Here is a 13,826-nt window from a genome sequence, read left to right as displayed (position 1 = left end):
CTATTGTGTTTTTTGATTGTAGAGATATAAAAGGCTATTGGTTTCATAAATCTCTGTCTTTCTTTGTTTAATTAATCTGAGAATAGCAATAAAATGATACAAAGAAAAGTGTGATAACTTAATTACAGTATACAGCAAACAGTATCTAGTCAGTCTCACGTTTCAGATAAGGGCCTCCTAAACGGGGCAGGGTTACGTGGAGGTATGGTAGGAGGAGAAAAGGGATTTCGGGACGCTTCTTTTGTCCTGCATGAATGTGTTTGGGGCCCCGACATGGATGCAGGGGTCACATGGTACCACAAATCGCCGAATGGGTTAAAAAATAGGGGGTTGTAGTTTATGAAAGAGCCGCGGAGGAGAAAGAACAGTTGTTGATAATTTGGAGAGGCTACGAGGGGAATTAAGGCTGAAAACAAGAAGGACAGTTTTGAGCCTTAAAGGTGAGTTTTTGCGAGGAGACCCATAATCCTTTGAGACGTTTTTTACCAGGTTCACAAACGCTCAATGTATCTTTACTCGCAGTTTAATTTACTAGTTTCAATTTATTCCTTCCACAAGTTGTTGCCTATCAATCCTTGCTCAAACTTTAACGATGCTTTTTTTGTCCCCTAAATTACCATCGTTGTGTGCGCGCAGTCAGCAAAGCTACAATCGTGTGATCTTTAGCTTTTCTTGGGCAATTTGACTCAAGGCGCTTAGGTTTGCTACATTTGTATTCATTTAATCTAAATTCAGAATTTACAATTAAATGGTTGTTCGGAATCAAGTTGTTTCCTAATCTTGTTAGCTGAGTGCATCAACAACTGTTACGGGCCAATGTTTGATGGATTTTTCCATCACTTTTTTTTTTTTTTTTTTTTACCAAACGTCTTCCAGCGGTGATGTCAAACTTTGTTTAGGCCTTCATTATCTTGATCATCTTAATCTTAAAATCAGCTATTTTTATCAATCAAGAAATCAACCCCTCGTTAAGCAGTTCATTTTCACACGCGTGTAGCCAATTTAGTCTCTAATAAAACGCTTGATGGTGAGTTAACAAGCCTTATCTAAATTCTCCGACTCATTGGCCTTCTACACAGTCCATTTCATGCAGTCACCGTTCTATGAGTGACATAGTGGAGTTCAATGACTGGCGTTTGTAGGTTTATTGGTTACCATGTGTGACCGACAGCATGCAGTCAGTGGTTTCATGCATGTGCCCTCGGCCTACACCATGGGCCATCGCTGTTTTTGGTTAGAGGCCAAGGAATGTTAACACGCTGTACCTTGACCGGATACCTTCACTACCAGGCCCTCTGCACTGCTCAACTCCCATCCCCCGTCTTTACTTCACTGACTTGTAATTAACCAAATTCCTTTGCTGTCTCAGTAGCCTAGGATGAGCTTTGGTCCAGATGAGAATGAGCTACTCTGTCCTGGTCAGTTGTTGTTTTTGAGAACTTGATGTGTTCAGTAGGCATATTTGCCCTCACTCTCAACAGTTTTTGTGTGTAAATCTTTCAAATATGACCCACATGTTAGCCTATCAGGTGGCCATCTTTACTGGCCCATTAAGTATGGTGTTCTCTTGCTGTTTGGGTTTACTTTAAATGCCAGGCCTAGGTTGTCACTGATAGGAGATTTGATTATCTGGCCCGGGTTGCCTTGGTGGAAGAAGTTTGCATTGGGTGAAAAGTGATTACATTCGTCTTGGAACCGGTTGCCACCTGGGCGTGAGCCAGGTGCCCAGCTCTGGCCACTGAAGTTGTCTCAAAACAAAGGAGATGTAGGTGAACACATGGAGTAATGAGTAGGATTCTGTTTTCACATGCAAAGTTATTGATTTTGATAAATGTTTTATATGACTCCCCAATAAACTACACTGAACAAAAATATAAATGCATGAAAAGTGTTGGTCCCATGTTTCATAAGATGCCAGAAATGATCCATATGCACAAAGCTTATTTCTTTCAAATGTTCTGCACAAATGTTACATCCCTATTAGTGAGCATTTCTTTGCCAAGATAATCCATCCACCTGACAGGTGTGGCATATCAAGAAGATGATTAAATGGCATGATCATTACACTGGTGCACCTTGTGCTGGGTGCAAAAGGCCACTAAAATGTGCAGTTGTCACAACACAATGCCATAGATGTTTTGGGGGAGCGTGAAATTGGTATGCTGACTGCAGGAATATCTATCAGAGCTGTTGCCAGAGAATTGAATGTTAATTTCTCTATCATAGGCGGCCTCCGTTTTTGAGAATTTGGCAGTACGTCGAAGCAGCTTCACAACCGCAGACCACGTGAATGGCGTCATGTTGGCGAGCGGTTTGCTTATGTCAACATTGTGAATAGAGTGCCCCATGGTGTGGTTATGGTATGGGTAGGCATAAGCTACAGACAATGAACACAATTGCATTTTATTGATGGCAATTTTGAATGCAGAGTTACCGTGACGAGGTATTGAGGCCCATATGCGTCTGTGACCAACAGATCCATATCTGTATTCCCAGTCATGTGAAATCCATAGATTAGGGCCTAATTTATTTCAATTGACCGATTTCCTTATATGAACTGTAACTCCGTGAGATCTTTGAAATTGTTGCCTTTATATTTTTGTTCAGTGTAGTTAAAAAAAAAAAAAACGAACACTAGCATTCAAAAGTTTGGGGTCACTTAGAAATGTCCATGTTTTTAAAAGATAAGCAAATGTTTTTGGTGCATTAAAATAACATCAAATTGATCAGAAATATAATGTAGGCATTGTTAATGTTGTAAATGACTATTGTAGCTGGAAACGGCTGATTTAATGGAATATCTACATAGGCGTACAGAGGCCCATTATCAGCGACCATCACTCCTGTGTTCCGATGGCACGTTGTGTTAGCTGGCGTTTATTGGTTCCCATGTGTGACCGACAGCCTAACCCTCGTACAACGCTGTGTACTACTTCCTTCACAGAACTGCGCAACTAGACACTAATGTACTTGTCCTTTTGCTCAGTTGTGCACCGGGGCCTCCCACTCCCTCTATTCTGGTTCAAGCCAGTTTGCGCGGTTCTGTGAAGGAAGTAGTACAGAGCGTTGTACGAGATCTTCAGTATCTTGGCAATTTCTCGCATGGAATAGCCTTAATTTCTCAGAACAAGAATAGACTGATGCGTTTCAGAAGAAAAGTCTATCTCTGGCCATTTGAGCCTGTAATCGAACTCACAAAGGCTGATGCTCCAGATACTCAACTAGTCTAAAGAAGGCCAGTTTTATTGCTTCTTCAATCAGAACAACAGATTTCAGCTGTGCTAACATAATTGCAAAAGGGTTTTCTAATGATCAATTAGCCTTTTAAAATGATAATTGGAACACAGGAGTGATGGTTGCCTATAATGGACATCTGTACGCCTATGTAGATATTCCATAAAAAATCAGCTGTTTCCAGCTACAAAAGTAATTTACAACATTAACAATGCCTACATTTTATTTCTGCTCAATTTTTATATTTTAATGGACAAAAATATGCTTTTCTTTCAAAAATGAAAACATTTCTAAGTGACCCCAAACTTTTGAACAGTAGTGTGTATTTTATAGGAAGTATGTTTCTGTATGATGCATCATGCTGCTGCCTTGACAACATGCCTAAACAGATTACTGTTTGAGTTGAGAACGGCGCTCCTCCCTCACCCCTTTTGCCGTTCACGTCACGGGCCATAGACCCGTAGTGTGGTTCAGCTTAATCAAACTCACTGACTGCCCACTTGTTTACATCTCTCTTCACTTTAAATCCTAGATGGCCTTTTTGCTGAATAGGATGCCAGTGTTTCTTTGGCCTGTTTTAATAAGTTCCTCCAACACATAGGAGAGAATATCTGGACGCATGGCTTTTGCTGGCATGAGCAGTGTAGCATGCCAGTGAGGTGTGGGCTAGGCCTCAATTGACCAAAGATGAAATGGTACGCAATTTGAAAGATGGTACCCACTGCTTTTCAAAGCCAGAAGGAAATTCAGAAAGCTGGATGACCCATTTTCTTGCACAATGCTTAGGCTGCTGGGACCGGGTTTTTTGTTTTGAAGAGCGGGTTGATTACATGGGCCATTATGTGACATTGGATGTTCTACTGATCCTGAGACATATTAGACAATGGCTAGATAATACCTGTCATCTTCAATGGCCGTCGTGTTCTCAAAGTACACTGTGAAATGGAGAAGAGCATCCAGTATCAGATCACTGAGGAGATTTTCACTGAACATATTCCTACAGTGTCTCAGAGTAAGAGTGCTGATCTAGGTTCAGTTTAGCCTTGTTCAATATGCTGGGTCCATTGCATATCTACTAACAGGAGATCACTTGCACCCGTGTGTTAAAACAAACTTGCTTGCAACCAAAAACCCAGAAGAATTAACCAGCCGATCACTTGATCTTGTGTTGTTACCGTGTCAAGAGTCTGATGCCAGCTGTCTACGTTCTCTACTTCTGCTCCTACTTCTGCTCCAATGATCTAAAATATTTATTTTAAGAATATAGGATTATATTTCCTAAAAAACATTTAATCTTTAATGTTATAATTGGAATATCATCAAAAGTTACTAGAAACTACAGTTAAATTAAAACTGATGATAAACTCAATCATGATTGGCTTGATTTAGGTACATTTTAGATGTGAACAGTTCAGGGAGTTTTTTTTCTCCAAGTATTTACCATACTGTATTAAGACAAGTTGTTACTTTTTCCATTTCATGTGATCATTAAGAACAAAAACATTGTCCAGTGAAAATGTGTAGGGTTAATTGCCACAGATTTGCCGCTGTAAACTAGGAAAGTCATTGATTCAGTTGTACGGAAGCATTGTCAAATAGGCCTGTTAAATCTGCTTATTGCACCCATTCCGGAAAAGCGGCAGTTTTTTTCCCCCCAAGGTCAAGTTGAGAGGACCTGGCAATGCCATGGATGGCAGTTTGGTGAGGTATGCCCTCAGGTACTGGCACTAGATCAGGACTTTGTCGTGTCACCTCACCCACATATATTCTGGGATATTTGAATCCAGAGATGACTAGTGTGGGAAAGAAGGGCTAGTTATTGTTTCTTGGAACAACTAGAAAGTCAGCAAGGTAAATGGAGATCATTGATGAAGATGAGTAATGATGACTGTTGATTTTAGATGGACACTCCTAGACAGGTTCATCATGTCAAATACAGTGCGTGCTAAAAGATTTGGGACAGCGGCACATTTTCTTCTTTTGCTGCTGTACTCCAGCACTTTGGATTGGAAATGATGCAATGACTGTGAGGTTAAAGTGCAGATGTGCATTATATTTCTGTCTAACTTTCTCATCATTATTCACGATTCATTCATGATTTTTCGTAATCCTGGTAGCATCCACATTAAAGAAGCGCTTTAGAAACGTTTCATATTCATATTTATAAAAAGTGAATCAAATGGCACAATACACTATATTTACCATTCATTAATATTCGGCACAAAATAATCTGAAACAACCAAAAACAAACAGCAAATGCATCCAACACAATTCTAGAGTCACAAGCTTGATGTAGTCATTGCGTGCTATGAATATAAGGCCAAATACTTAACTTCTTACTACTTTAATACACAAGTGCATTTGTCCTAATACTTTTGCTCCCCTTAAATGGGGGGGGGGGGGGGGGCTGCTATGTACATAAAGTACTGTAATTTGTAAACGGTTCACCCAATAATGCCCTCAAAGTAAAGCTGACATCTGCACTTTAACCTCATAGTCATTGTATCATTTCAAATCCAAAGTCCTGGAGTACAGAGCCAAAGGAATGAAACAATCCACTATCCTGATACTTCTGGAGCTTAATTTCCTTGCAGTAGCTTCTATCTTGACCTGCCTCCTCATTTATCATAATTCACTGTCCTGGTAAATACTGTGACTCTACGCGCTGACCCCCTCCAGTCCTTTGTCTTTCTATCCTGCTGCTGCTAAGCTTTCCCATCTGGTCTGCCTTGCTTCTGACCCGCACCAACCTCTCTCCCCAGTGTGAAGTCCCAGCTTGCTGTGACTTGCCGACCCCAGTCTTTAGAGGTGGTAGTGAGCAGGCTGGGGTTTGGAATGACAGGGCGTTGTAAGGATGTAGGTGTGAACCACAATCCACTATGGTACCATGTGATACATTATGGACTGACCCGTGTTTGGTCTTTTTCACCTGTCAAGAATCTATTTTTGTTTGGCCGGTCCACCAGACAGTATACATGGTTCACTCGCAGTTCAGTCTATAAAAATACCTTTAACTTTTTTTTTATTGTGCTTCCAAATGAACAACCTCCTTTTTACATCAGAGCAAAAAGCATATTGTGAAAGCAGAAACCACACTTGTTAAATCCTTCACAAGGAAACCTATGTCCATAGATCTGAAGCCTGGGTGTGAGACATGGCCGTTGCAACACGTTCAGCTCGTGGTACTTCTACCACAGTACTCCCACTAGGTCATAACGTTCCACCTGGCGCCTGCTCTTCTGGTTCCTATAACAATATTTAACCTGGGAGTGTGGGCGTCAACATCCAACCCTCCCTGTGCCCTCCTATTATGCACGTATGGCTCATCATTGATGAACCTTGTGGATGCCCCCTATTGATCAAAGCAAATATTGCTCAAGTGTTATTTTTCTGAAGGGTGGGGGTGGGGTCAATGAGGCCATTTTTAATTCAGTCATTCCCTTTCAGGAATAAGAAGAAGCCCAAGTCATACCTTTTCAGTTAATTGTTTTTTCAATTCATAATTCATTTCAGGGGTCAATAAGAACTGGTTTTGCAGCATCTGATTTTAAAGGCATATGAATGTTTTGGTTTAACTGAAGAGCCAGGCTTGGTTGAATCGTGGTAAAGAATCAAACATTTCAAGTGAATTTCCAGCAGTATTACAATAGGGACCTGTAAATAATTTGACTGTTGAAGTTTGGACCCCCCCCTGTAGTTCACACCGTAACTAAAAGATTAGAAGCGTAATACTACGTTATGATTAACTGTATTAGCACTTTGTAGTATGGATGGCTTGGTTTTATATCTGTACCTCTCCCAGGGTGACACATCCACACGTGTGTATCGCATGGTGGTTTTCTCTGATCTACAGTCTAGTGTGTCGATGGACCTGGACAGGAGTTCTAGTGTCGATATCGCCGTACAGGAGGCAGCCAGTTCCTTCTGCCTCTTCACTTGAATGGCATAATTAGTTTTACCTTGATGGTTGGTGTGTTGACCTGAGATGTGTGTTTTAAGAAGCTTACCCTTTTGCTCCTAACCCTTGTCCAACCCCCCCCCCCCCCCCCCCCCCCTCCATAACTGACATGATGATCAAGGTGTTCTTTCTCTGCTTGAAAATGTGAAGATGAGCCAGGAGCCCCAGAAACTTCTGTTTCAGGTAAATGCCACACTGAAAATGACATCACCTCTCCCCCCAGAGCTGAGAGGGCTCCTGGCCAGGTGTCTGCTGAGGCCTCATCATGAGCTGGAGCTTCCTGACGCGTCTCCTGGATGAGATCTCCAACCACAGCACGTTCGTGGGGAAGATCTGGCTGACTGTGCTCATCATCTTCCGCATCGTGCTGACGGCCGTGGGGGGCGAGACCATCTACTACGATGAACAGGCTAAGTTCGTCTGCAACACGCAGCAGCCCGGGTGTGAGAACGTCTGCTACGACGCCTTCGCTCCGCTCTCACACGTCCGCTTCTGGATCTTCCAGGTGAGACTGAGTCAAGCAAGCATATGTAAATGCTTTCTCAAGTTAGGGTGAAGCAACTATAAGGTGTGTGTGTAGCCATAACAGATGGGATGTATAACCTTTTGACACAAACAAACCATTAACTGCTTATGTACTCGTAAGCAATCTCTCAGGGACTGTGAATTCCCTGTCTACCATCCACTCCCTCCCTCCTCCAGGTGATCCTGATCACCACCCCTACCATCATGTACTTGGGCTTTGCCATGCACAAGATTGCCCGCATGGACGATGTTGAGTACCGGCCTCTTCATCGCGCCGGGAAGAAGAGAATGCCCATCGTGACCCGGGGGGCACAGCGGGACTACGAGGAGGCAGAGGACAACGGAGAGGAGGACCCCATGATCACTGAGGAGATTGAGGTGGAGAAGGACAAAGGGAAGGTGACAGAAGGTAGGGTGAGGGACAGCTTCTCCACACAAACTGGCTCTTTTCATTCACACTGGTTATAACGTTGTCAACAGGGAAATTACTTTTTAATTTTACTTTAAAGCTGTGTGTGGATCACAGCCGTCCCTTTGACTTGCCCTGTGGCATGCTGTCAGTGAGTTAATTTGTCTCTGCCTCACCTCCAGGCTCTGCGAAGAAGCACGACGGTCGCCGGCGGATCGCGCGTGACGGCCTGATGAAGGTGTACGTGTGTTCGCTGATCTCGCGCATCGCCTTCGAGGTGGCCTTCCTGTTAGGCCAGTACGTCCTCTATGGCTTCGAGGTGGCCCACTCCTACGTGTGCATGCGCTCTCCCTGTCCACACATGGTGGACTGCTTCGTCTCGCGGCCCACCGAGAAGACCATCTTCCTCCTGGTCATGTACGTGGTTTCTCTCCTCTGCACCACACTCACCCTCCTGGAGATTCTCCATCTGGGGGTCGGCGGGGTCCGCGACACCCTCCGCGGGCGTGCCAGACGCCACCCCACCCCACCTCTGCCCCCTGTGGCCCGGGGGTCCCTCTGCAGTTCCCACCATGTACCCACGGCCCCGCCAGGGTACCACATGGTCCTGGGGAAGAAGGACCCGTCAGGGTACCACACGGTCCTGGGGAAGAAGGACCCGTCAGGCAAGCTGAAGGCAGAGATCAGAGAGCCGTTGGTGGGGGACTCTGGGAGGGAGAGCCTGGGGGACGAGGCGTCCAGCAGAGATCTGGAGAGGCTGAGGAAGCACCTGAAGATGGCCCAGCAGCACCTGGACCTGGCCTACCAGAACGAGGAGGGCCAGGGGTCCCCGTCACGGAGCAGCAGTCCTGAGAACAACACCACGGCTGCAGAGCAGAACAGACTCAACTTCGCTCAGGAGAAACAGGCGGCGGCCAGCGAGAAAGGTAAGGAGGTGAACGGGTCCAACTGCTGAACGGGTCAAAACAACATGACGGAAGGTTTCTAGCTTCATCAGTCCTAGAAAAAGAGCGATTGAAGAAGGCGCCATATGTATGTTTCAGACATTGTTTATTTGAACCTGTTCCAGATTCCTTGTTCCATTTTGAATGACTGCCTTACTGTACAGAATGACATGAAACTATATAACCCCACAGTACTGTTTGTTCCCATGAAGTAGTAGAGATCCCTCCATTTCCTGTCTAACATGTTATTCCCTCAGGAGTACATGCCTGAATCCTGCTTAATGCCTGCTCGACTGCCTGCCTGCTTTCTCTTCCCAACTGGCCCTCCGCGGATGGGGAAGCACATGGGAACACAGCCAGACAGCGGAGAGACTGAAGAGTGTGGTTGTGTGAGGGATGGAGTGCCTTGCAGTATTAAGGGCCAGGGACAACTTGAATGTAAAGCTGCCCAACCTTCCATAAAGCTACAGTACGAATCTCCTTTCGCGTCTGACTTGTTCGACTTGAGAGCCTCCAAATACTTTAGTCTCAAGTTTCAGCTTGCCGAAACCCCACACCCTACTTTGGCAGTGCCTGTCGCTGAAGCACAGCCTTCTAGATGTAGTCGACAGCCCGTTTTATTTTTGCCCAAAGGTGTTTTGGTTTGTCCGTTTTTGTTTTAATTTGTTTCGCAGTCCAAAGTGTTCTCCGGTCAGTTTCTGTCAGATGACTCGGTCTCATCCAGTGTAAGCTTTAATTTACCCCCCTCTCTATTGACAAAGTTTACTAGTCGGTCCAATTTTAAGAGCGAGGCTCAAGTCTTAAAAGCATTTACTGCACATGTTGTTATGCCAGGGCTTGTTGTTGCTGGATACAGAGTGAACCACAATGAACACTTGCCTGCGGGGATGTCCTTTTGCACAGACATTAAGAGGATGTTCGTGCGTCCGTGTATGTCTGTTGTATACAAGGTGGTGGGAGGTTTTCTAGAAGTGCAGTTCTTTAACGAAAGCTTTTAAGTTAATCTTGGATGTAAACTGTACAGCTTTTGTCTGAGTTTTAGTCATTAAAAGTGAATTGTTTTGACATTCCGTGAGACTCCACTCATTGTTAAAGCCTTGTCAATTAGTCATTCCAACAAATTGGCCAAATGTGATAAATACCTGGGAAATGCTTGAATCCTGTGACTAGAAATGTTCTTCCATGCTGTTTAAACTCTCCTGTAGTCCTCCTGTACCTGCCATTTTTCTCCTGTCCTGGTTCCTTTTGTTCATGCAAGTCGGTGAGTTGTTTTGTTAACTTTTTTATGTTCGTACTGGAATTCTAAGGAGGCAAATGCACCAACATTTGCTAATGTGATGGTTCTTTGAAATGGTTGGGTTGGAAACTGGAAACGGTTATGTGCTGTGTTCATTTAATTCTTTCATTTTTTTTTTTTTTTTTTGGTACAAAAATAACATTCCAATATTTTTTTCAATGTTTGGAGTGTTTTTGTTACTAGAGTTTAGTTTCATAGAAATACATGAATAAATATATTTGAACAGAATGACTTTGCAATGTCTGTTTGGAATGATTACTTCACTGTAGACCTCTGTACTTCACTTCTAAAACACCTTAATCTGAGTCTGCATTGCCCTCTTGTGGCAAGAACGAAGAACACACTGCACACCCATTTCAGTTAAAATAATTTTTTATTAAAAATGCATCTTGTGTAGCTGTATCATTAACAAACTTTATTTTGCAATATAATCTCGGTGCATGACAAATACAGACCTATCAGTTACAGGTCTAGCCTAGGTGCTCTCTAAAAATGATTTTTAAAAATTCAAAATCTAAATTGCCCAGTCCTAGATTACACCAGCATAACTAATTTTACTTTGAAAAACTGAGCCCATCTCAGAGATTTTAGGCCTAGATACAGGTGCACTCCTCTGGTATGATGTTGGGCAGGGTCTCGTATTTAAAGGAGTACCCTCCGTCAGACGTAGTGGTGAACCGTAGTGACTTCATGGTCCCGGGGACCGGAGCGCAGCACTGTTTGATCCCCAGCATAGCAGTGGTGCGGTCCAAAGCCAAGCAGGTGCCATGACAGTAGTAGAAGTTGAGAACCTTCGGGTGAACGATCCAGTTGTCCCAGCCCAGCTCCTGGAACGAGATGTTGATCATCTCGCGCTGACAGTCGCTGTACTCTGGCTTCTGCTGCGATGGCCGCATCAGGAGGTCGATGGCCGATGGGAACCAGGGAATGGTGGCGGCCGCTCGCCGCGGGGAGCGGTCTGGGCCGTGAGGTCGGGTGTGCAGGTGGAGGAATGGCATTTTGTCGGCTTCGTTTGCATGGCATTCGCAGGCGGGGCAGCGCACCTGGAGTACGAAGGGGCCTTGGGTCAGGGCGGTGAGGAGGTGGTGCTCCAAGTGGTAGGTGGTCCAGCCATCAGCGGTGGTCTTGGACGGAATCTCAGCCACCTGGAGGAGCTGCTGGTCTGAAGTGAGGAGGAAGAGAGGGGTGATGTTCCTGCTGGCCCCCTCGCCGGCGTAGAACCAGAAATGGGCTGAGGTGATTGCAGACTCCTGGTTGTCTAGTGAGGATTGGAAGTAGTAGGTGAAGTGGCTGGTGGCTGTCTTCTCTGATGGGGAGTCTGAGCTATCACAGGTAGAGTCTGGAAAAACAAGGCAGACATTGGAAATAAGACCAGGTCAATGGATGGGGAAACAAATAACCTACAGTTGTCTGGAAAAACATCTGACAAACTTCACTTTTGGAGTGAACTAGTGAAGAGAGATTGACTAAAGAGAAGGGAAAAGGAACAGGGCATCAGAGTGTGAGAAAGAGGGATATGGACTCTCACTCACCAGAGCTGGGGAAGAGGATGACTTGCTCATGGCTCTCCTGGTGATGCCTCCTGTGGTCCTGTGCCCAGGCTGCCCTCCCTACCCTGGTGGATCTCCGGTGACCTCGCCCCGCGTCTGCTCTCTCTCTGCCCCCGTCAGGGGCCTGGTGGCTGGGCTCGGGGGGCTGCTCCAGCCCTAACCCATCCAGGAGGCGCTGTTTGAACCAGTCCAACACCACGTCACGAGGCAGCTCGTCCCCCTGGCAGGCCTGGGTCAGGGTCTGGGTCCACAGGAGTAGCAGGGCACAGGAGAGGACGGTAGAAGGACCACTCCGCATGGTTCAGATCTCTTCTTCAGATCTCTTCAGTCTATAGAGGAGGGTTGTGAAGCATGTAGATCGAGGTGGAAAAGTGCTTTGAGTTTGAGTAATCCAAGTAGGTCAAATATCCCTGTCTAATAATTGGTAAGGTGACCAAATGGGTCAATTGATTGTGCCAAAACTTCTAGTAGATGAGGTGAAGTAGTGTAGATCCTTCTCTGTCCTGAGCCGGTGGGCAAGTGGTGTCAATGAAGTCCTGTATTATTTGGAGGTTCCATCTCTGCCAATGCAGAGCACTGTGTCTCTCTTATCCATTGTTTTGTCATGGAATAATATTGCCTCCTACCCATGCCTATCTAGACACTGGAGAAAAAGGGAGTGAGAGAGAGCCCTATGTTATTGTTATGCAGTCATAATCCAGAGGAAAGACTTCAGAGTATGACCTTGTGGGTGATTGGAAGTTACAATGTATTTGATCACAGTCTGCGTTTCACGGTAAGGGCCGCTTTGTTCTTGTACTGTACTAGATTTGTCTGTTTTGTGAAGTGGACTGTAGCAAGACTTTGAAACCATTTCTGAGGTATTTGTCCTTAGTGTTAAGATTTTCTTTAATACACATAGTGTGTGTATTTAGTGTAGGAGTTGTGATGAGATTTCAGCAGCGGAGAAGTATTAGACAAAACACCAGGGCCAGATAAGACAGGATTGAAAGAGGTGTTGTCTGAAATGGAATGGTTTACAGGCTCTGTAAGTACAGAAAATGTGGTTGTCTCACCTAGCTATCTTAAGATGGATGCACTGTAAGTCACTCCTGATAGGAGCGTCTGCCGAATGACTCAAACGTAAACAAATATTGGGGTCAGTTATTGAAAATGAACCACAGTTTGAACTAATGTGTTATAACTGTTTATATAAACTACTCATAAACCCTTTGCAACCCCCTTAGAAGATACAAAGTGTTACGAATAGATCACAACAGTAATCACACGTGAACTCAGTGCTGCTGTAGTCATTTCATAAGGCTCATCTGTAGACGACACCTTGGTCTCAGTAGGACTCCCTGATCCAATAAAGGTTCAATATTATTTATTTTTCATCATAATGAACCCAACAGATGTGGATGTCCCTCATCATACCACCTGCTTTCCCACCAAACAAATGTGTGTGTTAATGTGTCTTTTGAAAATAATAACAATTAGGCTTTCTTTATCCAACTCCAGCCTTGGGGCTCTGCCTGCCTGCATCTGTGCAATTATAGAATACAGTTTCATAGACAAGGTCAGATATTACAGCTTGTCTCAGTGGGGAATAAACATACCAGACCGAGATACAATAACCTCCGAAGCACACAATCGTTCTCTTGCAAACACGTCCTTTTGTCTATACAGAGAGAGTTAAGTTTAGCCCCAGGTTGTGCTGGCCAACTCTGAAAGTGATACTGGCCAGGCAGACGGGCAGTCTTCTGCGTAACTCACCAACTCTCTGACAGATTATCTGTACCGTTGTCAGCTCTCTCGTGTGACTAGAGTGGAGTCATGTAGCCACACATGTCTCTAGTCAGGCCTGGGGAACTAGTTTATAGACCGCAGCCAGGGTACATATCTTTACATATTTGTATTTATTTTTTAT

General features: G+C 44.6%; 2 protein-coding genes across 2 annotated transcripts; one reads left to right on the top strand and one right to left on the bottom strand.

The window, feature by feature from the left end:
* Positions 1-230: 230 nt before the first annotated feature.
* On the top strand, positions 231-10,595 carry LOC129840477 (gap junction gamma-1 protein-like). The gene is made up of 5 exons (XM_055908391.1): positions 231-440; positions 7,416-7,697; positions 7,895-8,126; positions 8,309-9,052; positions 9,328-10,595. The coding sequence occupies exons 2-5, from the start codon at positions 7,458-7,460 to the stop codon at positions 9,339-9,341; spliced, it is 1,230 nt and encodes a 409-aa protein (XP_055764366.1). The 5' UTR covers positions 231-440; positions 7,416-7,457; the 3' UTR covers positions 9,342-10,595.
* A 126-nt stretch (positions 10,596-10,721) lies between these two features.
* LOC129840478 (inhibin alpha chain-like) lies at positions 10,722-12,549 on the bottom strand. Its single transcript, XM_055908392.1, has 2 exons — positions 11,900-12,549; positions 10,722-11,706 (listed from the first exon to the last, which is right to left on the bottom strand). The coding sequence occupies exons 1-2, from the start codon at positions 12,213-12,215 to the stop codon at positions 10,961-10,963; spliced, it is 1,062 nt and encodes a 353-aa protein (XP_055764367.1). The 5' UTR covers positions 12,216-12,549; the 3' UTR covers positions 10,722-10,960.
* Positions 12,550-13,826: the final 1,277 nt, after the last annotated feature.

This window comes from Salvelinus fontinalis, chromosome 41 (genome assembly GCF_029448725.1).
Source record: "Salvelinus fontinalis isolate EN_2023a chromosome 41, ASM2944872v1, whole genome shotgun sequence".
In the NCBI taxonomy this organism is placed as follows: domain Eukaryota; kingdom Metazoa; phylum Chordata; class Actinopteri; order Salmoniformes; family Salmonidae; genus Salvelinus; species Salvelinus fontinalis.
Note: the sequence above shows the minus strand (reverse complement) of the source record. Positions and strands in the feature narration are given on the sequence as shown.